The sequence below is a fragment of the Clinocottus analis genome, unplaced genomic scaffold, assembly GCF_023055335.1.
Source record: "Clinocottus analis isolate CAN_PGR_092001 unplaced genomic scaffold, fCliAna1.0.p SCAF_18, whole genome shotgun sequence".
NCBI lineage: Eukaryota > Metazoa > Chordata > Actinopteri > Perciformes > Cottidae > Clinocottus > Clinocottus analis.
The window spans coordinates 17,193,862-17,221,841 of NW_027175909.1; the positions used below are offsets into that span (position 1 = coordinate 17,193,862).

The 27,980-nt window shown below is 47.3% G+C and overlaps 1 protein-coding gene across 1 annotated transcript; it reads right to left on the reverse strand.

Annotated features, from left to right (window-relative positions):
- Nucleotides 1-17,408: 17,408 nt before the first annotated feature.
- LOC137789105 (serine/threonine-protein kinase H1-like) lies at nt 17,409-26,570 on the reverse strand. The gene is made up of 3 exons (XM_068582361.1): nt 26,320-26,570; nt 23,958-24,627; nt 17,409-17,837 (listed from the first exon to the last, which is right to left on the reverse strand). The coding sequence occupies exons 1-3, from the start codon at nt 26,568-26,570 to the stop codon at nt 17,409-17,411; spliced, it is 1,350 nt and encodes a 449-aa protein (XP_068438462.1).
- Between the last annotated feature and the right edge of the window lie 1,410 nt (nt 26,571-27,980).

Genomic DNA, 27,980 nt, shown 5'->3' on the forward strand with positions numbered 1-27,980 from the left:
TTGCAAAACAGCATCGTCTCTGTTCTGCAGACGAGCGTGTGAATCTGCCTCATCATCTCCAGCAGGATGGCGAGTTCTCCCTCCTCCTCTCCCTCCTCCTCTTCCTCCTCCTCCTCCTCTTCCTCCACCAGAGGGCAGTGGAGACCCGTGCACAGACCCGTGCATCCGCTGGGATTACCGTGCATCATGCAGAGCTCCCCGCACGCCTCCTGAGACCCGAGTTACACAGCTGAGTCAACCGTCAGCATATATACGGGAGCTGTTCCTCGCCTGCGCCTTTTGCAACAAAAAACATGACTCTCCATATGTAATTAGCTCTTGGGGATTTAATGAGAAATAATATATCATTTAATAATGTTAGGACATTAACTTTGCATGCATTCCACAGACAGCTAAGCTTGCATAAGAAGCAGTGTGTGTGTGTGTGTGTGTGTGTGTGTGTGTGTGTGTGTGTGTGTGTGTGTGTGGGTGTGGGTATGTGTGCATATGTGCACATGTGGGTGTGTGTGAGTGAATTTGTGAGCAAGGGTCGGAGACTTGGGCTGCATATTGAGATCAAAGGAGAGTAAGTCTGACATCAACATTCATCCCCCCCCGTCCTCCCCACACACACACACACACACACACACACACACACACACACACACACACACACACACACTCCACCGAACAAGTTGGTCCTTCTGCTGACAGCAGTTCAGGTGAAGGATGCTGTTGCATTGTGCCTCACAGCGGGGATCCCGATTGGAAAGCAGATCTGTTTCCATGGCTGCTACTCGGCGGCTCACATTTGGGGTGAACGGTTCTCGGGCTGTTCCTTTGGCAACAGAGTGCAAACACAGTTTATTCTGAGAGATTCATTCATGTGAGTTACTGCTATGATACCTTGAAGGTCTTAGTGAATCAACAAGATTATTGATTTTCTGTTGTTACTCGTGGCGCGCACACAGTGCTGCATGTTCATCTTGTAAAAGAATATTTATACCTCGCCTTTTCTTTTTTGTTGCATCATGCTTCTTCCATCGTGCCTCCACGTCTACCTCCCCTGCTCCTGGTATACGTGCTATACGTCCCTGCAGCAAAGTCACAGAGACAAATCCCTGCATTCATTCTGCATCCGGCTGACTGGCGGCCCCCGACAGAAGGGGTTTTGTTTAGACGGCGCTCCCCCGGCTCCGGCTCTCTCTCTCTCTCTCTCACTCTCTCTCTCTTTGGAAGCGGGGGTTAAAAAAGAAAATCCCTTTGGGCAGGGACGCTGAGTGCCATCATGTAGTTTCCATAGCAGCAACAAAGCCACGCCCGAGCACCACGACAGAGGCAGACGTAGCACGCAGACTGTTGAAATCCAAAGGTGAAATCACAATAGCTTGTTTAATATCATGGTTGGCGAGTGCCAGCGCAGAAAAACACCGGCGACCATCCGATCCATAAAACTGACGAGTTTGCGCTTTTTATTCACTCTCTCGATTTGTGTGGAACCAAACCTGAGAGAATAAGCGAGAGGGAAAAAAGAAGGTACATTTAAAGAAGCAATATATCCGACATTCAGAGCATTCACAAACAAGTAAATGCCGTGTAGAGATGGAGTGGAATACCGTCTACCTGAGCCCCAAGCCCCTTTTCCTCCTCCTCCTGCTCCTCCTCCTCCTCCTCCTCCTCCTCCTCCTCCTCCGTGTGCGTTGTTATCCAAGCTTCTCCTTTCTTTGTGAATTCAACCGACATCTGGATGCGTCGCAGACGATAATCAGAGCGGGAGGCCTGGCGAAAAAAAGGATGCACGGTTGGGGGGGCAGCTTGTCTCGCGGGTAATCTTTGGATCCAAGCCCATTGAGAAGATGGTGGTTCTCTATATGAGCGAGGAAGAAGGCTTGTGTCTGTGTGTCTCTACGTGTCCAGATCATTCTCAAACTTTACAGGCACCAATTGTCCAGCGTGTGACCTTGTACTTTGGTCTCATGACGACAGACGATCTCCGGTCTTACGAACATCTGGAGATAACAATTTTAACTTTGAACAGCAGCAACACTGAGCGAAACCGTCTGTTAGCACGTTAGCACGTTAGCAGAGCGACGGCTCTACGCATCCGGTTCTGTCCGCGTTTACGAGCACGTGCCTTTGCAACCATGATAATGAAACCCTGAAAGGTCTTTGAAGTATTCACTGAACAGACACTTCGGAGCTCCTTCCCCACACGACGGTTCAGAGGTCTAACCACAAGTCAAAGGTTCTGCAGAGGAGATATGATTTACACAAACTGCACACTATTCCGTTCCCCTTCCACAATCCGCTGGCGCTGGATAACTTCTTGAATGACACAGCTTGTTAGCAAAATGGATGCCTCCTCGCCTGAACCCGCACGTGACCGTGAGGGATCGCTTCCCCTTTTTTTTGACACAAGCACCTGCACGCGGGGGCTCAGCGGGACCTCCACGTCTTCGCCGTGGCCTCGGGGCTCCGGGTCTTTGTGAGGCAGTCACGTGCAGAGGTCCTGTGATGCGTTCATTAAAGCTCACCTGGAGGGAAGAGTGGGGGGGGGGGGATAATTCCCGGAGCACAATTGCAACGCTCCGCTAATGAGGGGGATCATCATAATTAGCATTAGCGTCGCTTTGACTGTGCTAACGGCAGCTCTTCCCACACACACACACACACACACACACGGACGGCTACCTGACTGCACGGCCCTGAGGCGGTACCCCTCACTGTTTTCCATGCCAACCTCAGAGGCCGGAGCAGTTAGCCTCTTCTCAAACTGGAGGAGGTGTCGGCGCCGCTGCGCGAGAGGCTAATGACCTTTTGCAGGAAAAGAAAAAGGGGAGTTTCAAGCCTCCCTCCATGCGAGGCGCTTCGCTTCGACTATCATCTTGCAGAATGTGGTGGGCGTTTGTGAGGAAGCATTTTGAGAAGATGCCGCCGCCGCCCTGCGGCTGAGCTACGACATCCTCAGCGCAGATGAATGAATGTGAGTTTTATTGACAGTCCGCCAGCTGATTCATGCGCTACTCTTTCCAGCAACCAGACGGTCTGATCGCGGTGCCAAAGCGTGGAGGCTTGAACGGCTACAGCGGGAAAACTATGAAAGTAGATTTGTGACTTTTTTACCGTAGCAAATTTCTTGTCTGTAAGTAAATTATTTCAAAATCTTTCGAAAAAAATGCTCTTAAAAAGAAATTTTCTCTAAAAAAAAAAAAATCTTTCAAAACTAAAATTTTCTCTCAAAAAGAAATTTGCTTAAAAAAAATGGTCTAAAAAAAAAAAAAAATTTTTTTTGTCCAAAAAATTTTTCTCAAAATTTTTTTTCAAAAAATGAATTTGCTCCAAAAAAAAGTTCTCCAAAAAATTTGCCCTAAAAAAAAAAGTGCTCTAAAAAAATTTGCTCCCAAAAATAATTTGCTCGAAAAAAAAAAAAATTGCTCATCATCATGCTGGATGTTCATAGTTATAGCCATAGTCAAAATATGGAATAAAAGTTAGTTTTTTTTATTAAAAAAAAGAATCGCAACAAAATACTGAAAAAAATCATATAAAATAACACATAAGCATTATAACTAATTTGGGGTTCATACTACTTAAAGGAAAAACGCCTCCATGGTGGTGTATCGAGCTGAAAAGGTTAAAAGACTTTGTCAAAGAGCGACACTGTGTCTCCATTACGATGCACTCGGGCTCTATAGTTTACTTTGGAGTGGAGCCTGCATACATGCACCGTCCTGCTGTTGTAAATACTCATACAGCACCAAACACACAGCTGGAAACAGTCTCCAACAAACACACCGTTTACTCCTGTTTGCTAAAACAACAACAGCTACTGTCTCTTTTAGCATCTGGAAACACATGTTGGCTTTTAGGCTTTTCATGATATTTGATTCCCAGCAACAAGAATGCAGAATATGACCAGACGTCACCTTTTATGTAACGCAACGTGAGGCCGAGCCGCGTGCCGTGTTTCTGACTTGATTTGCAGTGATTTCCATCCTTGGGAACATGTGCAGAGAGTCCGGATCAGACGGAGAGAAATCCTTAAAGATTTGATTGGAGGGAGAAAAGCGCCACAAGAGGGAGAATTCTTACATTGGTGGGCTCTGCCACTGGACTAGCATAGCAACATAGCACTAGCGTAAAAGTCGGGTTACAAGCCGCTACTATACCTTTGGTGGGTGTCTTTGCTAGCTCCCCGCTGTAGCTAGCTAGCGCTGCTGCCGGCTCTCTGCTAGCACTGCTCCCAGCTCCCTACTAACGCTGCTGCTAGCTCCCCACTAATGCTGCTGCTAGCTCCCCACTAATGCTGCTGCTGGCTCCCCGCTGTAGCCAGCTAGCGGTGCTCCCAGCTTCCCACTAACGTTGCTGCTAGCTCCCCGCTGTAGCCAGCTAGCGCTGCTGCCAGCTCCCCACTAGCGCTGCTGCCAGCTCCCCACTAGCGCTGCTGCTAGCCCTCCGCTACCAGCTCTGAAGGTAGGAGCGGCTTGCAACCGGACTTTCACAGTACTAATATAGTGTTTTTATTATAATAAAAGCTACTTCTTCAGTGAAGACGATCTTGGTGTGCCTCAGTGTTTCGGCGATGAAGGCCACAGTGCTGATGGAGGAGGGTCATGAGGAAAATGCAAATGAATGCATAACACTTAGGAATATACATATATAGCATGTGATGCGTAATCAGCGGCCCGTTCCCTCCCACCTAACAACTCTCTGTGTCGCCCATGTCGTTCCCTCTCCCTGACAGACTTTCCATTTCTTCCAAATAGATGAATAAGTAGGATTCAAAGAGAGAGAGAGAGAGAGAGAGAGAGAGAGAGAGAGAGAGAGAGAGAGAGAGAGAGAGAGAGGAGCGGCTCCGGCCTCGTGGGCGGCCATTTACCCGGGGCCCAGAAATAGATTAATAATGCATCTGTATTCGCTCCGAGTGCCAGCTGCACAGGACCGCAATGAGGTCAAGACACCGACCGCCGAACGAGAGGGCCGTATGGATGTTTAACACGCCGGGGACGAAGACATACAGAGCGCACTCACGGGCAGATGAGCACATATACAACCCCCCTCACACACACACACACACACACACACACCTGGCCATCCACACAGACCAACAGAGAGATTGAGAGATGAAAGCTTCAGTCTGGATTACCAGCACAAACACTCCAGCTGTTTCCCATCAGGGTGTGCCTGTCAGCGTCTTCTTTACCCAGGGAGCTGTGCTGTTGATTCTGACCTTTAAATCACTGTCTTTGACTCCAGTCTGCAGAAGCCCGGACCTCTATTTCGCTGCTGGGATTGCTGACGGGAATCAATTTAGCCCACGCTGCAATGTCTGCTCCATGGGATGAACATTACAGTCCTCGGGAACCACATGCTACAGACAGAGGGAAAACACACACACACACACACACACACACACACAATGCACCATTATTATCCCTTTATAAATGTTTCTGTCCGCTGTTTGATCTGATGTTTACTCTCCTGTTAGCTCTCGTTTGGTCTCTTCTTCATCTCATTTTGTCTCCAGACCTTTTTTTTCCTGTTTGAGTCGTCGTAAGAACACCAAATTAATTCCAATACTTGTGTTTATTGTACGTATTTGTTCAGCAAAGTCCTGGGAAAAAATGTAAGTCTGCAAAAAAAAATCACTTTTAAAAGATATTTTGATGGTAACTATGAACATCCAGCATGATATGAGCCAGATTCCCCAAAAAAGCCTCCTGGAGCGTCAATAAAAGACCTTTTTGGAAAGATTAGGACCTAAAGAATCAGAACCTGCAACAAAAATCACAATAAAACAAAGTCTTGTCCTGTTAGGAAGGAGTTTCAGTCAAAAAACTGTGTCGTTCGTGTCAAAAATGGAAAAAATATGTTTATAACAAAAGATAGTCTGAATGGGGCATGCTGGGACTTAAAATTGGCGCGAGAGGATTTTCACACGCGATTTCCAAAAGGTTAAACTGCTATAGACGTTTAAGTTCTTTATAACGTCGCCCAGATGTCAAGAATATGAGTCAACGGTGAATTATCGTCATGCAGAAACCAAATGAGATCAATATTTGGATTCGTTCTTTAACTCAGAGGACGGCTGGATCTGATTTTATTAGATTGTTGTTGCCATATCGGAACAACGGCACACAGATTAATTAATTACAAGAAGCCCCGGCCACTCGGTGACATTTACCTTCATCGACACGACGTTCACGTTGTTCTCGTCGTTGCAGATAAAAGTTCAAGAAAACTTTCGCTTTCCATGAAAGTCGCAAACATGTCCGCGGCGCCGAGGACTTCACGGATCAATTTTAAACTAACACAATTATTTGCCGCGGCTCGGATTGCAAACTCTACCTGCAGTTCAAATATCCAGACGGGAACGCGGGATCTCACCGCGTCTCGCAAATTAAACAGTGAGCGAGCCGCTAATGCCCCTCAGGTGATTTCACACTCGCAGAAATGAAATTATTTTCCATCTGAAGCTCTCCCTTTGTTCCTCCTCTTCGGCTCAGCTTCTTCCTGACATTTTTTTTTTAGACGAGTGCATACAAATGAGTGAAGTGAGAGCAGAACATTGACGCGTGAAAAGTATTTCAAAGTATTTTTTCCGTGTGAGAGTGCTTTTTTAAAATCAATAAATGTGTTAAATGACCGTCATTTACATCTCTGAAGGCATCGTCGCTGTTCAGGCGTATGAATTATAATCTAGTCCACAAGTCTGACGCCGTATTTCAGGGCTTAACATATCTTTTAATTCACAATGTGTTTGCACCTTGAGACAATATTGATTCTCTCAGCTATTTATGTGAAAACCACAATTTATTTTGCCAACTTTACATTGTTTTTTAAAGGCTAAGTTTCTCCTAACCAGATTTTTGACTTCGTTTGTCAAATACCCGATTTAAACGGCGTGTAATGAAATAAATCCTGGAGGTGGAGAGGATGACCTTCCTTCTGAGACTGAGGAAGAGCTCATACAAAGCTAGATAAACAAAATGGACTAAATATATGTCAAATTAGGGAAACTGGCAGGTGACTCACCTCCATAACCTCACAGGTCTCTGGAGGCCGATGCCCTTAAAGGCGCAGTGAGTCTTATGATGCAACTCCATCCAGGTTTAAACTGAAGTTAAAGAAACTGTGAATAGAACTCATTGAAATGTTTATGGTTGTTTTGTTTTAGTATTCTTTTCTTTTCTTTTCTTTTACTTGAGAAATTATTCACAAATTATATCGGCTATATTGCTAAATAGGGCATTAAACACTCACACGGTTAATATCCAACCTGTACATTTCTTCTAGTGACTTACCTTCCCTGCTTCTTCTTCTCCTTCTCCTTCTTCTTCTTCTTCTTCTTCTTCTTCTTCTTCTTCTTCTTCTTCTTCTTCTTCTTCTTCTTCTTTCGCATTCAATCAAAAGCTGGATATATTATGCATTCCAACTCTTTCGACCCAATAAACAACCTGACATTTAGTAGCGATTGAAGTCGACTCCTCGTGCTCCAGAACCGCTAATGAGTTTAAAATCCTCCCCGAAAACGGACCTGCGCTTCCCCCCCGAGGGGAGCTTAATCTTCTAAAATACCCCTCTGGTGTATTGTCTGCCGTCTTTCCCCGACTTCTTCCTCCACACGAACGCCCACCCGAACCTTAAAAACTAGAATCTCTGCTGTTGCAGTCCTGCCCCCCTGCTGGGGCCTCATTACATCACCTCCTGCATGAAGGCCTGCAGACGCTCCTGTTCCAGGGAGCCGGCGCCCCCTTCAGGCTCTGCTGGGAGCAGCGACTCCTCGATCGCTCCCCGAGTTTTTCAGTTGTCTTGTTCGGTGCCTTCCCGTCGCGCCACAGTGTAAAACTGCACATCTTCAAAAAGATTAAGACCTAAAGCATCCAAATCTGTAACAATACTCACAAATAAACACAAGCATTGACGTGTTAGGAAGCATTCATTCAGAGATGAAACATGACCTACGTTGACCTGAATCTTGCTCGTATGTAAATGATCGTCTCCTTCCGCATGTGTCATCTGACGAGCCTGAGGACCAATGAGATCGCAGGACCCTGAAACGCCCTCCCCCCTCTCTCCCTCCCAAAAAACCTTCTTTTCTGCATAAATAGTCAAGATAGTCAAGTCAAGAGTCTGAGCATAAAAATACTCCTCGATTGTTCACAAGGGTCACAGTACTTTATACATTTAAATGAATGAGATCAGAACTGTGGCCGATGAGATAGCAGAGTTTTAGTTTTGAAAGAACGCTCTCCTCATGTCCGTGAGATCAGAAGAAAAGGATCGGGCTTGTGAGTCGGGGCTCAGTCGTCTTACGCTGGCTGTTGAGCGTGTCCGCCGTCGCCAAAAGCCTTTTTTTTTTTGGGAGTTGGGGATGGATGGCGGGGCGTGAGAGGGAGGCACAGTTTTGAGAAGCGATTTTGCGACTGAAGGCTGGAAAGTGAATAACTAATGCTCTCCCTTCTCCAAAAAGAGACCAGTTGTCCTTGAAGCAAAAGCACTTAATCCCCCAGTCGCTACTCGAGAGCCTCTCAGCGGCCCGCTGGTCAGATTATGATTTTTACCGGGCGGCTCCCGGGTGGGCCGCTGTGTGAATGTGACTCAAGGGTGGAAAGGGAGCGCAGAGGTACGAACAGTGAAGATTACGTCCGCCTACATTTCATCAGAGAGGGAAATGGACACCTCTGAGCTCTGGGGTTCAACTACTAATTGGAAACGTGGCCAATTTTTGGGGGGGAAACATAACACCACAGCTGTAAGTCTACGTCCGTGTAGCTGGTATTTGGAAACCTGATTATACTCCACTTATACGCACACTCTGACATTTGTTCGGTATTCTGAAATCGTCTCGTTTCATGTGTAAAAAAAAATGTAATCAAAGCAATTTTATGTATTCCAACTTGTTTCCCGGCTCTACGGAGGGAGCTTTGTATAAATAGAATGTAGAACATCAAGTAGGCGGAAAAAACTTCCTCAAACAACTTTTAACCGGTTATGAAACAGCTTCAGTGTAATGCCGATGCCTCCGTGTGACCCACATGAGGAACCCACACCAGCGGCAGGAAAAAAAAGGTCTATTTCCACAAAGCTATTCTAAAATACTCGTCGTCTGGGCCGCCGGGTCGGATTCTCTTCAAAATCAGGGGAAATCCTGCAGGTTCACTGGACATTTCTCTTCCTCCTCTTCCTCCTCCTCCTCCTCGTCCTCCTCCTCTTCCTCCGACCCCTCCTCCTCCGTCCAGAGGCCGGGCTTTTGCCCCGCGGCTCCCCGCTGGGAGCCGAACGCTGTCACCGCGCTGCCGGGCCCGCTGGAGGGGAGGCAGGGGGCCGGCTGTCAGACCCTCCTGCAAGTAAAATGAGAGGGTTTTCTCTCCAGGAGGAATCTGCTTTTGTCGGCCAGAATCTACACAAAATGAACGCGTCGCTGTTACTGGATACAGGCTGGATTGAAATCTGAAGCTATATTCGTCTTTTTCTGGTAACGTTTGTACCGTAAAAAGTCTGGTTACAAGCCGCTACTGCCTTCAGTGGGTATCCCCGCTGTAGCCAGCTAGCGCTGCTGCTAGCTCCCCGCTGCAGCCAGCTAACGCCGCTGCTAGCTCCCCGCTGCTAGCTCCCCGCTGCTGCTACTTCCTGCGTCCACGCTGCTCGAGTCAGGCGCCGAGCCGCGGCTGGTCCTGATACCCGCTACGTTGGTGGTTGTTGGGGAGCTAACGAGGAGCTGGCGGATAGCTAGCGGAGAGCTAGCAGAGAGCTAGCAGAAACGCCAGCTGGCTGCAGCGGGGAGCTCGCGGTGATGAGTGTCTTAATCCGTCCAAAAAAACATTATTCAGTTGCCAAAACGATGTTGTATTGTTGAGCGTCTGAGCCTGCAATATAGTGGCTCATATCCTAGTAATGAAATACTCTTCCACACCAGTAGGTAGCGCAATAATTACCTACTATATGTGCTGTATTATGCATACAATGTGACATTTTGTAACTTTCTTGGGTTGGTGGTGGCCCACTTCTGGGAAGTTCTTGCCACAGGTTTAAGTGGACTAAACCCCCCCATGCTGACTATAAACACTCATCCCAAAGAAACATCACACTCACACAGCGGAGACCAGATTTCACTGGATACACGGTGCCAACAGTCATTTTGAGAGAGTGTGAATGTGTTCAGAGCACGACTGTATCTTTCAATATGCAAATAAACATAATTGAGAAGTGTTGTTTCACACTTGTATACGATGCTACATTTACACTCTCGCTTATGGGACCAAAATATGATTCAAAATGAATAACAACAGAAGACGTGTGACTGTGAATCATGTCTCTGACATATTTAGTATCCTAAAGACTCTGTTGGTTCCTTTGCTTGGGATAAAGTTGTTGAATGCATGAATACACGCTGAAGAAAGGCGTCTTGGCTGAAATGTACACCATTAATTATGCATATATGGTCCTTATTAACCTCAGCAAAAATGGGGTCAGAATTCTTCATCAGGAGGTCGATACCCGCTTGTTGTGTGTTGCCGCATCTTGAGCGCAGCCCCTCTGTTGTGGAACCAGAGGCGTTCAAGGTCCAGGAAGAAAGTTAGGGCATTTTCGCTTTCAGTGGACCTGAAACCTACGGTTCACGAAATCTACACAAAATTAACTACTAAAAATATTTAACTTCACATAATCAAAGTCAAACTTTGCAAACTTTGTTTTATAGATGAAAAACAGATGATGATATGCATCATTAAAAAGAGGAAATACATCCTGGAATACATTTCTGAAGACTTTTATGTATTTTTTCCTGTGTTCTATCGTCAAACAATAAACCAGTAACACATATCCTGCTATATGAACCTCTTAGCCGGTCTCACAGGTGTGTTCTGTACATTACACCTTCCGCAATTATTTAAATGATCCTTCTAGTCGAGGAGACATTCTGTGTGTCGTGTGTCAATCTGAATCTATGAGAAGAACAGCTGGGGCTCAAGTGGGGCTAAAAGAGTTAAAATGATGGTCCTGTCACAGCCTTTTATAACTACATTTTCTCTTTTTTAGAACATCTCAAGGATTCAAGGATCTTTTATTGTCATTCTGAACCACCGAGTTGCACGAGTGTTGCAGCGTTGTCCATTTCTGCTGCCGAAGAAAAACATGAAAAGAAACTAAATCAGCTGTCTGTGATTTGTGAAAATGAAATCGTAAAGCAAGGAATGTCTTGCATTTTTTTTTCCATTTGCATAGTTCATTTCTAGTCTTCTAAAGTTCAACACTACTCGTCAACCCGGCATGCATTCTTTCTAATTGCCAACAGGGGGCGACCCCTCCGGTTGCAAAAATCCGATATAAAAAACTCTCTCTTGATTTATTGCCTCAGTAAACATTGTAAACATGAGTTTGTGGTCTCGATCTGCAGCTTCAAGTCTTCTTCAAACTGTGCAGAGGGTCGTGTCGACGCTGATCCCGTTCAAGGAGAAGACTTTCACCTCCTCGGCTCAGCGTGGCCTCGCTCCACAGCTCCTGACCCCTCGACCTTGGCCTTCGTGACCTGAATTGTCCGTATGGTGGAACAGAAACCGCAGAGTTCTTCGCCGCGTACACGTAGGCGACCGCGTACGAGACATTTTCCTCTTCACATTTCGTTTCGGCGTGTAAAGGTTCACTTTGGGGGCAAAGGGAAGTGGCTTCAGTTTAGATTGTTTTTTCTCATCATTTATTGTTCCTGAAATGCAGGAAGAAAAAAAACCATCAGTCATCGATGGTTGTCAGCGACGGAGCAACAATGTTCTCACAATTTCACCACGTGTGTCTTGTACTTGGATTTCCATCTCGGAAATAAAACCTTAAAAAAATTCCATTTGAAGGCAGCCGGTGATTTTCATTTCACTGCTGGCCATGATGCAGACACACAAACACACAGACACACAAACACACAAACACACAAACACACAGACACACAGACACACAAACACACAGTCACGGGAAGGATAACAACAAGGGATGTGCATTTAATGTGGACGTTAAAAAAATTAACACATTTTATTTGATGAACGTTACGTCAGGAAGTCCGTCAAGGTCGATTGTCATTTATGTATTCTGGTTGCGTTGTTGCGTTAGGTTGCAGCGTTAGGTTGCAGCGTTAGGTTGCAGCGCTAGGTTGCAGCGTTACGTTGTAGCGTTACGTTGTAGCGTTACGTTGTAGCGTTACGTTGTAGCGTTACGTTGTAGCGTTACATTGTAGCGTTAGGTTGTAGCGTTAGGTTGTAGCGTTATGTTGTAGTGTTACGTTGTAGTGTTACGTTGTAGTGTTATGTTGTAGTGTTACGTTGTAGTGTTACGTTGTAGTGTTATGTTGTAGTGTTACGTTGTAGTGTTACGTTGTAGTGTTACGTTGTAGCGCTACGTTGTAGCGTTACGTTGTAGCGTTACATTGTAGCGTTACGTTGTAGCGTTACGTTGTAGCGTTACGTTGTAGCGTTACGTTGTAGCGTTACGTTGTAGTGTTACTCCTCCCACTGTTCCAGTAAAGTTCTGCTCATGAGAGCGAGCTCGCTTTTCCACGCCGCCGGACCCCGATGGGGGTCCGTACCTCTTGTTCCACGTGTTCAAGTAGTCGTATGAACCGCAAATGAGTTTTAATACTTGTGTCATTTTATCTATGACAATTATTCTAACATATTTTATAACATCCAGCACGATTATGAGAAAGATTTGCCAAAAATGCGTCCTTGAGCGGTCTGAGTTTTTCCAGCTCCATGGTTCAGTTCTTAACAAAACCCCACACACTAGTAACACACCTTGTAGAAAAGGTTAGGACCTCAGGAATCTGAATCTGCAACAAAAGGCTCTGCAAAACAAAGCGTTGACATATTGGGAAGGTTTTTTAGTTTAAAAAAAAAAACGTGAGGTTCGGTTCAAAAATAGAAAAGTTACTTGTTCGATGTGAAAACATTGTTGGATTTTTGCGTACTGCGGCTTTAAATCTTCAGGAGCTTCTGCTGGTGCTCTACGACCTGGAAGCAGAAACATCTTCCCTTCAGGGAAACAAAGGAGCGTAGGTGTGTTCTCACAAGAGTTACAGTAAAGGAACAAACCTTGTGGTTGCGCAGATGATTAAGTTTACGTATTAAAGAAAAGAGACTTCTACAAACAGGCTGCGTGATCCCCAACATGTCAAAACTCCTCTTACCAGTGACCTGGACGCCACCTGCTCCATTTGATCAACATGCCAGTCAGCTGAACCCTCAGGTGAGTGAACACCGGTCCACCTGCTCGCCTCTTCACGTCTGGAGATGACAAGTGGACGTTTCAAAGCGGCAAACACACCCGGGTGGGATTCAGGCTCCAATCTAAACGAGAATTTCTGAGTGGGAAGAATAATGAGCCGGTTTACTTTCATTGCATCCTGGATGAGAAAAGCATCGACCCGCCCGGCGTTCCCGCGGCGCCGCGGCTGCAGCGCGACAAACGGGACGAGCGGCAGAACGGCGGCGCTCATCTGGAAGGAGGGAAAGAAAAGAAAAGCAATTTACCGACCGGGCACGCGGCCGCTCTCTCCTCTGCAATCATTAGGCCGAGTGCGGCTGTAATTGCTGTTTAAAGGGAAATTATCTCTTCGCCGAGCGGCTCACAAAAGAGCCCAATATTTGATGTGCCGGGCGGTTAGTTTACACAACAGGAATGAAAAAGAGGCTCTTACGTTGAGGGAATCGAGCGCGCGGCCCTCGGACGTCTTCCCTTCCTGCCGCTTCAACCTGCTGTGAGTCGCAGGAGAGAGGCGGCGTGTTGTGTTGTCGTGATGATTGTGCAACACAAGATACACGGAACAAAATGCATTCATTTAACCCGTTGGAACCAATTCAGTCTCCAGACCTCCTTTTCCTGTGTTTGAGTCGTCGTAGGAACCCAAATTAATTCCAATACTTGTATTATTGATCGTAACTATGAACATCCAGCATGATATGAGCCAGAAAAAAATCCTCCTGGAGCGTCAATAAGACACCTTTTTGTAAAGATTAGGACCTAAAACAAAGACTTGTCCGTTAGGAAGGAGTCAGAAATAGAAAAATATTACATATTTTATGCCAAAAGATTGTCTGAATGGGGCATGCTGGGACTTAAAATGGCCAAACATGTGCAGATGTAATCTATTTGAAGATGAAATAAGAAAGTAAAGGACATTTCCTTCATGCATAAATCTTATGAGGCGTATTGTGAATCGGACACTACAAGAAATGATCCGAGGAGGGCCCCCCCCCCCCCCCCCCCGCGCTGCCTCCCTCCGTTATCCTCCCCACGAGTGGACCTGCCAGCTTATGTTTCAGGGTCCTGAGCAGCAAATGATCTCTTCAACTGAGGCCAAAAGATAAAGCAAATAAGTCCCAGTTTGTTTCTGCTGAGCGAAGCCGGAGAAAAGAGAGGAAGAGACACTTTCCTTCACACCGCCCTTCCTGAAGGGAGCCAACGCTATCTGCTAATCTTTGCTATAAGCTACACTTTTCTGGATTGCCCGGCCTCGCTAAAGCCCACGTGGAATTATATCGACCCCGACCGCACACGAGGAGCTAAATTACTTTTGAAAATACGTTTTTATTTCCCTCAAAAGTGCCGACAGGAGCTCGGGCGTTTCCCCACAGACGATCCTGCAGGTTGCACGTGGTGGGATGTGTGAATAAACTGCGTCGGCGTGAGACTCAAATAATAGAAGGATTATCTGCTCCAGAAAGGACTGGAAGTACACAAGCAGAGGAACACTTTGAGACGAAGCTGCCCACTCGAAACACAGCCCACCGCCACGCCGCCAGACGACGGAGGAGTCGGCGTGAGCGTGAAAGCAGACGGACAATACGCTGGAAGCTTCAGCGGGTTTGTTATCCCCCTTTGAAAGATAAAGGCACAGAGAATAGAGCGATAACAGTTCGGGTGGAAGGGGGGAGACAAACAACAACAACAACAACAAAAAAGAGCACTTTCCATTATTGCTCACTTGCTCTTTGGGTTTAATTCAATTCCAATTTCTTTATCTGTCTGCAAAACAAAAAAAACGCCGCTCGCAGGCCGAGTTTGAAATAAAAATGCAGAACGAATCGACCGTTTCCTCGCCGCCGCCGTCAAAACGGCGTTGGATGAGGACAGATACGGAAGCAATCGTGCGACGCAGTCGGTCGGAGAAGACGAGGCTTCACGAACGCGTCCGCTCCGGCAGTTTCTAGGCGATTCCCGACGCCCTCCGTGTTTCTACTTGCTGACATGTTACTTCCAAAACGCTCCGGCGGCGCTCGTCTCCGTCCCGAAGGGACATTGATCTCAGGTCACTGAGTGTACGTGGGCCCTTGAAAGACATTAACGGCTCTCCAAAGGCCCTTTTGCAGGAGAAGTAACGCACAAAGCCTCTTCCAAAATGAGATCATCCGTACTCGCGGCTTAGCGAGGCGCTAAATGGAGCCTCGCCGCATGTGAGGGAACGAGAGGTAAGTGTTTCCTCCCGGTGGCAACAGAGGAGCAAACAAACACTAATTACTAAACCACTTTGACAAAGAAGCTACAAAGCAAAACAAACAACACAACTCAAGGTCCTCTTACCAGATTATTCAGGTGCTTTTCAACCCGACTCGAGTGTCATTTTGTAAAACATCATGAAATGCAACGACAAAAGAGTCAGTTAGCTTTGTAAAAAACACCCATTTATAAAACCTTTCCTCTGAATGTCATCCCCAAACTAAAAGTGTGTGTCTCTGCAGCCGCTAGGGCTGTTTAATAGTGTTGTGTTATAATAAGACATGTGAGATGTTGTTCAGATGTGTAAATATCAGTCCGTATGTTTCTGGTTCAGAGGAAATGAAGATGACACACAGAAGGTCTCATTGGGGCCATTTGAATTTTCTCATCTACCAAACCATATATTCCACGTGTATATTACTTATAGTGTTCAATACATACAATACAGCAGTTTTGGGCTTTTATTTATTTTTTAAATCATGAAACAACCTGTGATTTACAAGGTTACATAACAGTCGCTCAGGGATCGGTTCAGATTGATGAAGACCATGCAGAGTGGTGGAAATCTTCAGTAAAAAACATGTTTCTAAAGTTCAAGCTCTGTGTTTATGTTACATTAACTGACTAACAGTGTTGAGAGCTGCCTCGCAACACATTGAATTCAATTAATCACCAAAAAAAACACAAACATAAGCACCAGTTTCCATCTTGCACTTGATAACGATGAACGATGACCTCCAAAAACAAAAGGACACATTGAGAGCTTCATATCTTCTCTTATGAGATAGTTGATAGCACAAAACATCCGTTATTCCTAAAAGGCACATTTGCTCGCCGCGTGGTGTTTACATTGTTTACATCGCTCCGTTCATATCGAGCATCCAGCTGTTGTGCTTCCTCGTGCGCAGTTCAATTCAGGACTTATCATCTGCAACCAAAAGCATAAATCATAAATAATTAAAACATAAAACGGGGGAACAAATCCACGCTACATGGCGTGTGATGCTGCTCAACATGACTGAACCTCGTCGGTAATTATGTTCTGCTTCCTACTCGCAGTTTAATGCGCTCCGTCGCAGACGAATACTGCCATTTTAATTTAAAACTTCTCACCGGAAACCAAAAAAAAAAGGTTTATTTTGAGACCGCTGTTGTTTACAGCTCGCATGATGTTTTAGGGGGAGAGAGAGAGAGAGAGAGAGAGAGAGAGAGAGAGAGAGCGAGAGAGAGAGAGAGAGAGAGAGAGTCTCATTCTCACCTGACAGGCTCGTCACCATGTATCTGGATTGTGCTTTCAGTGGGTGCTGCTATGTAGGAGGAGAGGAAACAATACAAGACGACAGCGTGTTTTTTGCTTTTTCTCCGCCTCGAAATACGAAAAAAACCAGCCGTCTTCCTGCCGTGTGGTGACGGGAACTCAAACTCTCCTTTTTTGTGATTTTTTTTCTTTTGAAAGGAGGAAGATAGTAGCCGACAACGCACGACTTTCTACTTTTTTTCCATGAGATTAGCTCCGTTTTCCTGGAATGAGTTCTCTTTTGGACTGCGCCTCCTCCCACCAGCAGGTGATGTGGTGACTCGTAATGATCCAGATGAGACGGCGTCCATTAGTCTGAGCGGCGCGAAGGACCGGCGGCTGGAGGCCTTCGTGGAGGAGGAGAGCTCCGTCTCAATATAAAGCCGGACCTCAAAAACTGAAGGATATTCGGCAACGGCTTAACCCGACCACAAGAAAAACTAATGGAGGCTGGAGCTCGGCCCTTCGGGGGGAACCCATTAGTCTGGCAGAGAAGAACCGACCGAAGTCCAAAGCAGAGAGGAAACTTTCTTCTTTATTTTCCTGTCACAACACCCGTCCCCCAGTGCCTTGAATGCCTTGAATGCCTTGAGTGCCTTGATTGCCTTGAATGCGGCGAACGCCGAAGCCGGGGCCAGCTGGTTCCCGCCCATTAGCCCTCTCTCGAACGCGGCGCTTCGGTTGGACGGCGCCGGCGCTCCTGGAGCCCTCCGGCTGGATGCCGCGCTGCTCTCGCTCCAGATGCTCGGCCCTGCTGCTGCTGCTGCTGCTGCTGCTGCTGCTGCTGGTGCTCTTGGTTCCCCTCCAGTGGCAACAACCCTCCCGGGCCCAGGAGGGTGCCAGGTGGGACTCCGCCAGAGCTCACGCCGCCGCTCGGGCACCGAGACGAGCCGCGCGACGACCCCCGCCGCCGGAGGTTCCGAGAAATCGATCGGTGGAGGTTCCTCGCGGAGGAGCCGGCGGCCTCGGCGGCCACCCAGGGGTGACGGGCGGCTCGGTCGGCGGCCATGCGCGCGGCCGCGTCCAGCGGCAGCAGGCGCCGCACGAAGTCCTTCGCCAGGTCGGACACCGAGGGCCAAGGCTGGAGGAGGAGAAGGAAAAGGAGGAGAGAGCGGAGTGTTTGTCGTCAACAGGATTAGAAACCCACTCAGCCCACATGTCAATTCAGCCCACACACACACACACACACACACACACACACACGGGAATCCAGCAGCGCTCTGAAAGCGCCGCCTGGGTATCCAGACGAGGCGCCTTCCACAGGTTCAAAGCCTCCTCGTGGCGGGGATGAAAGATTTCATTCTAATAAAGAAATAAAGACCATGATCCCTCGCGCTCTGCGGCCCGACCAGCAGAACTGAACTCAAAGGGAAGCTAAATGTCACCGGGCGAAGAGCGGGAAGCGGCGAGCGGTCTGGAAGAATAGGAAGCCCGCGACGCGCGGCGGCGGCGTCGTGTGTGTGTGTGTGTGTGTGTGTGTGTGAGATTCGGTCCGCGTGTTTATTCTGACGCCGGCAGCAGCGTCTCCATAAAGACCCCCGGATGAGCCTCGCTCGGGATCCTTCGGCTCTTTTGTTGAATCCAAATAGCTAAATCACGCCGCTTGTCGTGACCCCGGCCGACAGCGCGGAGAACGCTTTGAAATCTTTTTTTATCTTCTTATTTTTTGCAGCGGGAGCGACGGCGTCAGGATCCTTATCCGAACACAGAACCATGGAGCCGTGCGTCGTCGCGGCTTTCGGTTCTTTTAAGCTTTTTAAGCTTTTTGAAATAAAACATTAGAGGTCGTTTAGATCGGTGGTTTCTGACGGGTCGGGGCCTTTTGCTTGGGAAATTAAATAAATAAATAAATAAATGTCATTCTGTGATTTTATTTTAAAGGGACTTTTTTTCGTCCTTCCATGTGCCGTGTCGGGTCAAACCATTCTGATATCGGGGGGGGATGATTACATATAAAATTCAGCTTGAATTTAAACTTGTATTTGATTGAAAATGTATCAAATAAATGTCTTTAAAGGATTTTTTAATCAATGCTAAACTTTTTCATTAAATACATTTGAGAAGTTGAGGATGTTCCTCGATTTGGGTCGCGGCTCGTCACTGAAGGTGGACCCGTCGAGAACCTCCGGTTCAGATCGATCCCGATCGGATCAATGAGACGGCCCGGCGGCCTTCAGCGGCGTCAGGATGCTCTGCATCGCTTTTCATTTGCTTTTCATTTGCTTTTCATTTGCTTTTCTTCGTTGGTGTGAAGTCGCGTCGCCTTCATCGTCTGTGAGATGAACGGATATTTCAACCCCTCGACCAATTAGCTGCAACATCCTGCACCGATGTCTGGCTGAGGAGAATAAAATCTAAATACAGCGTGTGTGCTCAACCTCGCATCGACTAAATCTCGCTCTTTAGGGAGGTCTCGCTCTCCATTTTAATCCCGAAAAGCATTTCTCTCCAACCTCGTTTCTTCTTCTTCTTCTTCTTCTTTTTTTGTCTCTCGCCGAGTAATGACGATTAATCAAGCGTGAAATTGACAATCGCGCAGACTGTTGCCGGTGAGAGGAATTTCAAAGAAGCAAAAGAGGAGGAGGAGGAGGAGGAGGAGGAGGAGGGACTCGTCTATTCTCACACTGCACCGACTGAGAGACGAGCTGCGAAAATAATGCTCCTCGCTTTAAAAAAAAACTTTCTTCTCGGTTCTTACTTCACAGCCGAGAGGCGGAGCGACGCTCGGAGAGAGAGAGAGCGTTTGATTTGAGCTCCGGCGACTAACAAGCCTGACTTCCTTCCTCTTCGCTGGTCGGCGAGTCGGCTTATTACGCCGAAAACACGCGTTTGAAGGTCGGCCGCGGCCGGCAGGCGCCTTTTCTTCTCGCTCTGGCGTGATGGAGGCGCGCGGCGGGAGACGGCGAGGCCGGTACTGGAGGTGAGGAGATCTTGAAAAGGAAAAGGAGGGGAAAGTTTATGGCTTCCCTCTTATTCTGAACATTTCTCACGTGGAAACACACACAAAGGCTTTATTGTGTTGCGGAGGAGAGGAGGCGAGTTGTTCATCAGTGTTGAGCAGGGAACTAGCTGGAGGAGGAGGAGGAGGAGGAGGAAGAGGAGGAGGAGGGGGCTCAGATATGGCATGAGCGGTGGAGGAAGCTACGGGGCTTTGAGCTTGGCAGCATCTTGTTAGAGCGGAGGAGAAGGCCGACTGCTCCATCTTTACCTGACGGAGACGTAATTGCAGCAAATGGAGAAGAACGCCAGAAGGTTGGATTGAGCTAATGTGATGATGAAGGGGGGGTAAGGGGGAGGGGGGGAGGGGGGGGGGGTAGTTAATGCACTTTTGAGTAATGAACCGAGAGCCGCCGCCGAGGAGTCGGACGCCGACTCGACCTGCCAGCGTTTTCCTGGAGAAGAAAAAAGCAAAATTGGTTTAAACGCATCATCATCATCATCATCACGAGTCCGAATCGGGGGGCGGGGGGGGGGGGGGGGGCAGACGCTGGCACGATAACGTTCGCCACCGCGCTCACTAGGGGGCGGACCGGGCTAACCGTTACCCAGGGTGCCTTGCTGCTGCTGCTGAGGGATGCAGATGTTGTGCGTTCTTCATCGGCACAGCTGCAGAATGCAAAGGAGGTTAAAACCGCTGCTGTCTGGCCGGGATTAATGCACGGCTCTGTGCCTCTCATACTAAACGGGGCTGCCGTGATGTCCACACACACACACACACACACACACACACACACACACACACACACAGGAAGTCACTTGCACACTCACACGCATCAGATGTGGCAGCCTGAGTGATAAGGTGTGAAAAGCCCCCGAGGCCACACGGCTCTTCCTCTGTTCTCTCTCTCCTTTCTCTCCCCAGCAATCTCCTTCATCCTGCCATCCATCCACCGGCTCCCGGCCTCCTCTTCCTCCTCCTCCTCTTCCTCCCCCTCCCCCTCCCGCTGTTGAGTAAACACATCAGTGTGACTCTGCACTACAGGTCCTCAGGCCAGGGGGCTGTTGCACCAGCGAGGGGGGAACAAACAAAAAAAAGACGTATGCGAGTGTGTGTGTGTGTGTGTGTGTGTGTGTGTGTGTGTCTGCGTGTGCGTGTGTGTGTTTAGTCGCTGTAGTGCAGCAGAGGCGAGGTGGGGGAGACACAGGGCAGGTGCCGGCGGCCATTTGCATTTTTTAGTGAGTCTCACCTCCAGAAAATTCCCCCCAAGCCCACACACAGACACACACAGACACACACACACACACACACACACACACACACACATTTACTGCTTCCCCCTATTCTGCTACAACAAACACGCAAGGTTACCGATACTTTTCCAGGAGAATGTGTAATTGCAGCCTTCGGGTTTTTCATCGCGGAGACGAAGTGTTACTTCAAAAAAAAACCTCTTTGTTCGTCCATCTGGGTGAATTGATACCTGAAGAGTTCCCTTCATCACGCTGCGTTGTTGAATATTAATGTGCGATCCTGTGACTGTGTGCTGTTGGTGAATGACAAAATGTGCGACAGTGTGTAGTTGTGCGACATCACTCGGTTCGAGTGACACGTGCATGTTTCAAAAGGATGACGTCATGCAGGTCACTTTAACTACGCAGTTGTTGTATTTTTTTTGCATCGTAAAGGTTTTAATTTGCATCTTATCTTCTTTTTTATTCCATTTAACGAGGCTGTGTGTGTGTTTGTGTGTGTGTGTGTGTGTCCTTGTTGCGACGCTGTTATCTTTGGTCGTAAACCCCTCCCGGGTCGGGCCTTTCTGCAAGTTTGCATATTCTCCCTCCAAAAAAAGACGACGGCTCGAGATCAGAAGACCAAAAAAAAACGCAAATGCAAATCCCTCTGAGAGCCCGCGGTTCATTTTAAGGTTTAAAAAGTCATCAATGGGCGTAAAACAAAACAATTTATGGACGCAAAGACCGACAAAAGTCTTCTTCTCCTCTTTTCAGTCCTGGTCGCACCACATAAAAATGGTTCTCGAGTGTTTTCAGGCCCAAAATAGCTTTGTCTTTGTGTCTCAGGGTCCGGGTCACTGTCATGGCTGACGCTCGAGGTTATAATTAACACCTGAGTATAACAAGCCAACATGTCTGCTGCGTAATAAAAGGCCCAATTGTTTTATTTATTGTCGTCTAATCACATCGACGAGGAACATCTCGGTGTCGGTCGGACAGCTGATTTCTAATAAAACTCTTTGAGTCGACTTTAATACGTGACGAGCTGTTGAAAACATTCTCGTCCCAAAGAGAAGGATCCTTCTGAACGACATGAAGGACCCTTCAAAGTGACAGAGGTCCACATTTTGTGGATACTCGTGGAGCTTCACAACACATTTCTACATTATTATCACAAGGTGTGTGTGTGTGTGTGTGTGTGTGTGTGTGTGTCTCAGAGGGCGGGTACGTGCACATGACGGAGCGTAAGTGTCTCGTCGACGAGGGAAAGTGATTGATGGCGGTTCCACGAAGCCCCGGACTGCCACTCAGCCACGTCAGACGTCTCCATGTTGTTATCATATGAGTTCATAATTTGATGTCTTTACTGCGACGCAGCGAGACGTGAGACGCATGAAAAAAAAAAGCGGTTTTCAGCTCCGTTGCCAAGGATGTTGCCGGAAAAAAACCAGACAACAAACGTGAAATAAGCCGTCGCGTAAAAACTGCAGCAGGATGTTTTTGCAGCGTTGTTCGGCCGGTGGTCGCTGCAGCGGTAAACACAGGGATGATAATCCAGGGCCGACGTCAGGGAGCCTCTCGTATGCCAGACTAAAATATCAGGCTGCATCCCTGAGAATCGGGCCCCCGGCTTAAAGCCCAGTGAATAATCCCGAGCCTTTGGGTGTAATCAGCGTGAAAGAACGAGCTCAAACTCACAACGGAGCTGTTAAAAATACCCACTTTCCGTTGTGTGACGGCAACAAAACATGCCGGGGTCGCCTCTTTCCCCCGAAGAGAGAGAGACCTCACGAAGCCGCAGACACATCCCCGACAAAACTTTGGCGTATCCATTCTTGTGCTTTACAAGGTTGCAGAGGAATCCACAACCCGGCGAGGACGGAATCATGTAAGCTATTTCTGGTGGTTTTAATAGCGTAGTGATTGGTTGGACGCACCTTGTGCAAAAAAAACAACAGAAAAAACAGAATGTGTTGTTTGGAAAAGGCTAAATGTCAAAAATAGAAATGGCACATGGGTGATTTATTTGGAGTTACTGCAAGAAACATTTACTCGCAGTCTCGATGATGCCGATTTATGACCCGCGTCAGCAAATGAGACCCTCAGCGGGAAGGACGGCCATTTTATGTAATTATTTCTAATGCCTGCAACCCGGGTTTGAGTCCTCCGCAAAGTCAGACGTAACCAGGACTCAAAGGGGCAGAGAGTCAGACACTGCTGCAGTTAAATGAGAGATTTTCTCAGAAACACTACCCCTTTTGTCCACAGGGACCGCCAAAATCAACATGAATTTAAAATTTCTTGTGGCAGCTTTAAAACTGTTATTTTTTTGGCAGAGACTGAAAGCAGAAGCAGCCTTACGCATCGGGTTAACCCTCAACCAGCCAAGTTATCACAACCAGCCAAAGAACTGCAGCTTTGATAGTTAACATCTGTTCCTGAGCTTCTGTCGAGTATCCACATAACCCCAAAAAAACAACAACCGAGTCTCAATTTTGACTGCATGGCAGCACAGCCGGGGGGATCCGGTGCAAGACTGTCAAAACAATGTTGAAATTGCATCACTTGAAGCCGAGGTCACGTCTGTGAAGGAATCTGTAAACTATGAGAATGACAACTTCCACCTTCTCTATGAGGCTATCCCTAGAAGAAAACTCCTGTAAATGTTGTATTGGATGCTTATTTTCACTCTTTGCAAGCACATCCCTTCAACATAGGACTCCATAAGGAATTGCACATCAGCTTTTGTCAAAATCCAGACCATTAAAAGGAGTTGAAAAGTCTCTTTCGATGAAATATAACATAGTTGGTGTAGCTGGTTAAAAACTGACATTTCTCTTCACTAACATTGTATATGCATTTCAAAATGGGTTCTTTGGTTCGTTCCATTGCGCACTACCTCAACCTGCTAAATGCCAACACGTGTTACACTACCATCCACCAAATGTAGGGCATTAAATATAAATCCTTGGTTGCAGAATCACCCAATGATTATTCTCCAACGTGCAAAGAATATCTTTCAACTTACATCTCCACGGAAGCTGTATTTGCCTCTCACGATGGCCCGGCAGAGCCGAGTGCGACTGTCGTCCTCAAAGGGCATGGACCCACTCAGCACCACGTAGGCGATCACCCCCAGGGCCCACATGTCCACGGCACAGGAATAGGGTTTCCCCAGCAAAACCTCAGGGGCCATGTACTCGGGGGTTCCGATGCGTCCGTCGGGGATCGAGATCTCCGAGCCGGCGCCGCCGAACGTGGCCAGTCCGAAGTCGGTCACGAGCAGCCGGGAGTCGGCCCCGGGGTGGTAGTACAGGAGGTTCTCCGGCTTCAGGTCCCTGTGGGCGATGCCCAGGTTGTGCAGGTGTGCCAGCCCGGCCAGCACCATCCGAAGGGCCCGGGCGGCGTCCCTCTCCGTGAAGTGGCCCCTGCTGACCACGCGGTCCAACAGCTCGCCGCCCGTGGCCAGCTCCAGCACCACGTACACCCGCCGCGGGAACTGAAACACCTGGATCAGCTGGATCACGTGCGGGTGGCTGACGCGGCGCAGCACCGCGAGCTCCGAGGCGCACGCCTCGCGGCCCCCCGGGGCCTCCACCTCCACCATCTTGATGGCGACGGGCTGGCGCGTCGCCCTGTGCTCCGCGCGCACGACGCGGCTGAAGCTCCCGCGCCCGATCAGGGCCTTGATGTCGTATCTGGCGGGCCGAGAGGAAAAAGATGAGTCATTAGTAGCTGTGGGAAAAAATCGATACAGCGCAGTATCGCGATCTTTTGCGTCGCGATATTGTATTGAAACAAACACAGAAGTCAAGAATCGATCTTTTATTATATCAATTATAAACTTCCTAAAATAATAAAATTGCTTTTTCAGTCCACTAGTGGACGACGGAAATGATAACTGTTTGCACGGAGATAAGCCACGCCCCCTCTCTGACGCGAATGATGCGACTTTTTTGCTGCAATAAAATGATGAACGGACTAAAAACGTTATTTTATCAGATCAAATATGCGGACAAAGTTTTCCTCCGAGGACGATTTGCAGGTTGAAAAATGTAATATATTGCATTTTATCGCAATACTCAATATATCGCAGTATCATGATAATAGTGCATTATGGGGATAACATTGTATTGGGACATAAGTATCGCGATATTATCACAGTATCATTATTGGGACGCATAGTGATATTATCACAGTATCGTGATAATATCACAGTATTGTGTTCACATCGTACTGTGACTTAAGTACAGTGCTAATATCGCAGTATCGTGATAATAGTACATTATCGGGATAACATTGTATTGGGACGTAAGTATCACGGTAATTCCACAGTATCATGATAATATTGTATTGCGACTATAATATCACAGTAATATCGTGACCTAATTATCGTGATAATATCACAGTGTCGTGATAACATAGCAGTGTCGTGATCATAACCTCTGATGATTAATACCTGAGTCATTACGGCGTTACAAACAGCAACGTCTCCTCCCTGTGATGCGATGGGAAGATATCTGCACAGTCGACGCGGCAAAACTCAGGTGCACTTTTACACGTGTGCGGTGATTTAGATCAGCGACAAGCCGCCATGTGAGCTGCGACTAATCAGCTGCAGACAGAGACGCGCACTTTCCTCAAAGCCATCTGTTTCCTGGCTTTAATTGTTTCCACGCTGTAATCTGACAAGAACAGAAAGCCCGTCTTCAGGTATTACAAGGCCCAGGCCTCTCAAATAAATGTCTGCTTTCCGGGCTAATAAATACGAGCGCGGAAAAGGTTGGCGGTGGCAGGCTCGGTGAACGAGGAAGCCGGTGACATTAAAGTCTTCCGTGAGCGGCGCGAGTGCTCTTAATGAGTCACTTCACCTGGCGTATCGTGCTGCTAGAGATCTATTTTGGAATAAATATTAAAAACCCGTCTTCTCACGGAGTGGCAGAGTATTACTCCTTCACGGTGCAGCTTCGCTCATTCACTATTTCTTCACACTGTGAGTTTATTGGATATAAAAAGCAAGCGAGCAGTTCATGGTTTGTGACTGAAAACAACTGATATTTTAACATAATTGATCAAATATATTTTACTGATTTCAGCTCTGATACGTATCATAAATAATGTTGTTTACTGTAAGTACTATGAGTACGCAAATCCATCGTTCGTTAGATCTCATGTTAGGAAATTTAATGATTTGGTGTATTATAAAATACAATGTACAGAACTAAAGCGCAGTCACTTCCAGACACACACACACACATATATATATATATATATATATATATATATATATATATATATATATATATATATATATATATACACACACATGTCAAAAAGCAGATTTAAATTCCTTGTGTTTTGTCTCCCCAGGTAAGCCCCTCCCCCGTTACCTGGCCGTCACCCGAGGATCAAACGTGTCCTTATACTTTGTCACTTTGTCCTCAGTCTGCCGGCGGCCGTTCGATGCCGGCGGCGGACTCCCGGCGCCGCTGGAGAACCACGACGCTCCCCGCTTCTTCGGCTCGTCGTCGTCGTCTTCATGGTCCCGGTGCGCTCTACCGAACGCCACGAGCTGCCGCATCACGCCGCCGCCGCTCTTCCCGGGAGCCTCGGGCTGCACCTTGCTGCTCCCGCAGCCCATCATCGCTCACGGGCAGCGAGACACAACCAAGTCCTGCAAAACCCTGAATGAGGCCTGCGGGAAGGAGAGCGTGGAGCCCTATGCGGCAGCTCTCAAGGTGCGTTCAGGGACCACGAGCTCTTGCAGGTGTGTGAGCTGTCGCTCACATACGTGACAGAAGCGTCAGGTCAACACAAAGTGTTTTGAAGCGATTGTCTCCAGTAGACACAACGAGCAGCAGAGGGAAAGTGTGGCAGGAAGAAGACCTTGCAACAGGAGTTTATATTCGACGCTGGCTTTTGTAATCTTTTGCTGCTTCACTGAGGGATTTCTTCTTTTTTTTCTTACATTGATTTAACGGCTGTGAAGAATGTTCAGATTAAAATAGGGTGTTTATTATTCTACTTCCATAAAGTCCTCTGCCGCACAAGAGACAGAGCCACAGCAGAGGCCAAGATATTCAGACTTTTTGTCCCTAGTTTGGGTCAAGTTTCCCCTAAAAATACGACACCTCGATAAGATAAAAGATAAAATAATCCTTTATTACTCCCGCGGTGGGGAAGTTGCAGGATTACAGCAGCAAGAGACACACAGTAAAACACATGAACAACAGGAAAAGACTGATCAAACAGTCAAGAAGCTACGATAGCAGGATCATACGTGTACAGACAGAAAGAAAAATGTGTTTCAAAAGGTATTTAAAATGTATTCATGTCGCACCAGAGGAAGTAATTCACGTGACTGAAGTGTTGCTGTGGTCTACTGCGAGCTCAGCTACTGATTCCCACAATGCAACTCAATATCGCCTCGATAGCGTCGTCAGCAATATTCATTAGGCTCCGCCCCTTTGCCCCCGAGCCACATGATCCAACGGGTCCGTTCTCCCCGTGAAGACTAAACAGCGATTGATGGAGTTTTCTCCTTCAAGACTTCTCAAAACCACAGACTGCGTGTTTCGCCCGCGGCCATCGCCCCAACCCTTGGGCAAGGCGCTGACCCCTTCTCAGACAGACATTATTAAGCCATGCTCTCCGGCCTCGGGGCTGTTCCGTTCACACGGGTTGAATGTCAGAGTTTTAAAACACGCGACGGCTGTTTGAAACAAAGTTCATGTTGAAAGTTGCTGGTGTGAAACGAGGAGGAAGTAAACAGTGAAACTGTTTGAAACGTCAATCGTCACATCTGACCTTTCCTAAGTAGGAGTCAAGGAAAGGAAACGGTGGGGGAAGCGCCTGAAGGAGCAACTTTAAGGGTTTGCTCTCGGACTCAAACCGCCAACCTCGTGATTCAAGATTCAAGATTCATTTACTGTCATAAGCATAAAAAACCTCATTTGAATAATTAAGAATACAAACAAGCATTGCGATAAATGCTAATAGTATAAATATAAAAAATAAGGCACAAAAATATGACAACAATATAGATGACACA

Bases quoted from the DNA above. Each gene is read 5' to 3' on its own strand.
- LOC137789105 (XM_068582361.1), bottom strand. From the start codon at position 26,570: ATGGGCTGCGGGAGCAGCAAGGTGCAGCCCGAGGCTCCCGGGAAGAGC. The intron at 24,628-26,319 runs GTAACGGGGGAG...TCGGCCCGCCAG, and splicing joins GATCCTCGGGTGACGGCCAG to ATACGACATCAAGGCCCTGA. The intron at 17,838-23,957 runs GTAAGTTGAAAG...CTCCTCCTCCAG, and splicing joins AATACAGCTTCCGTGGAGAT to CCTTGGCCCTCGGTGTCCGA.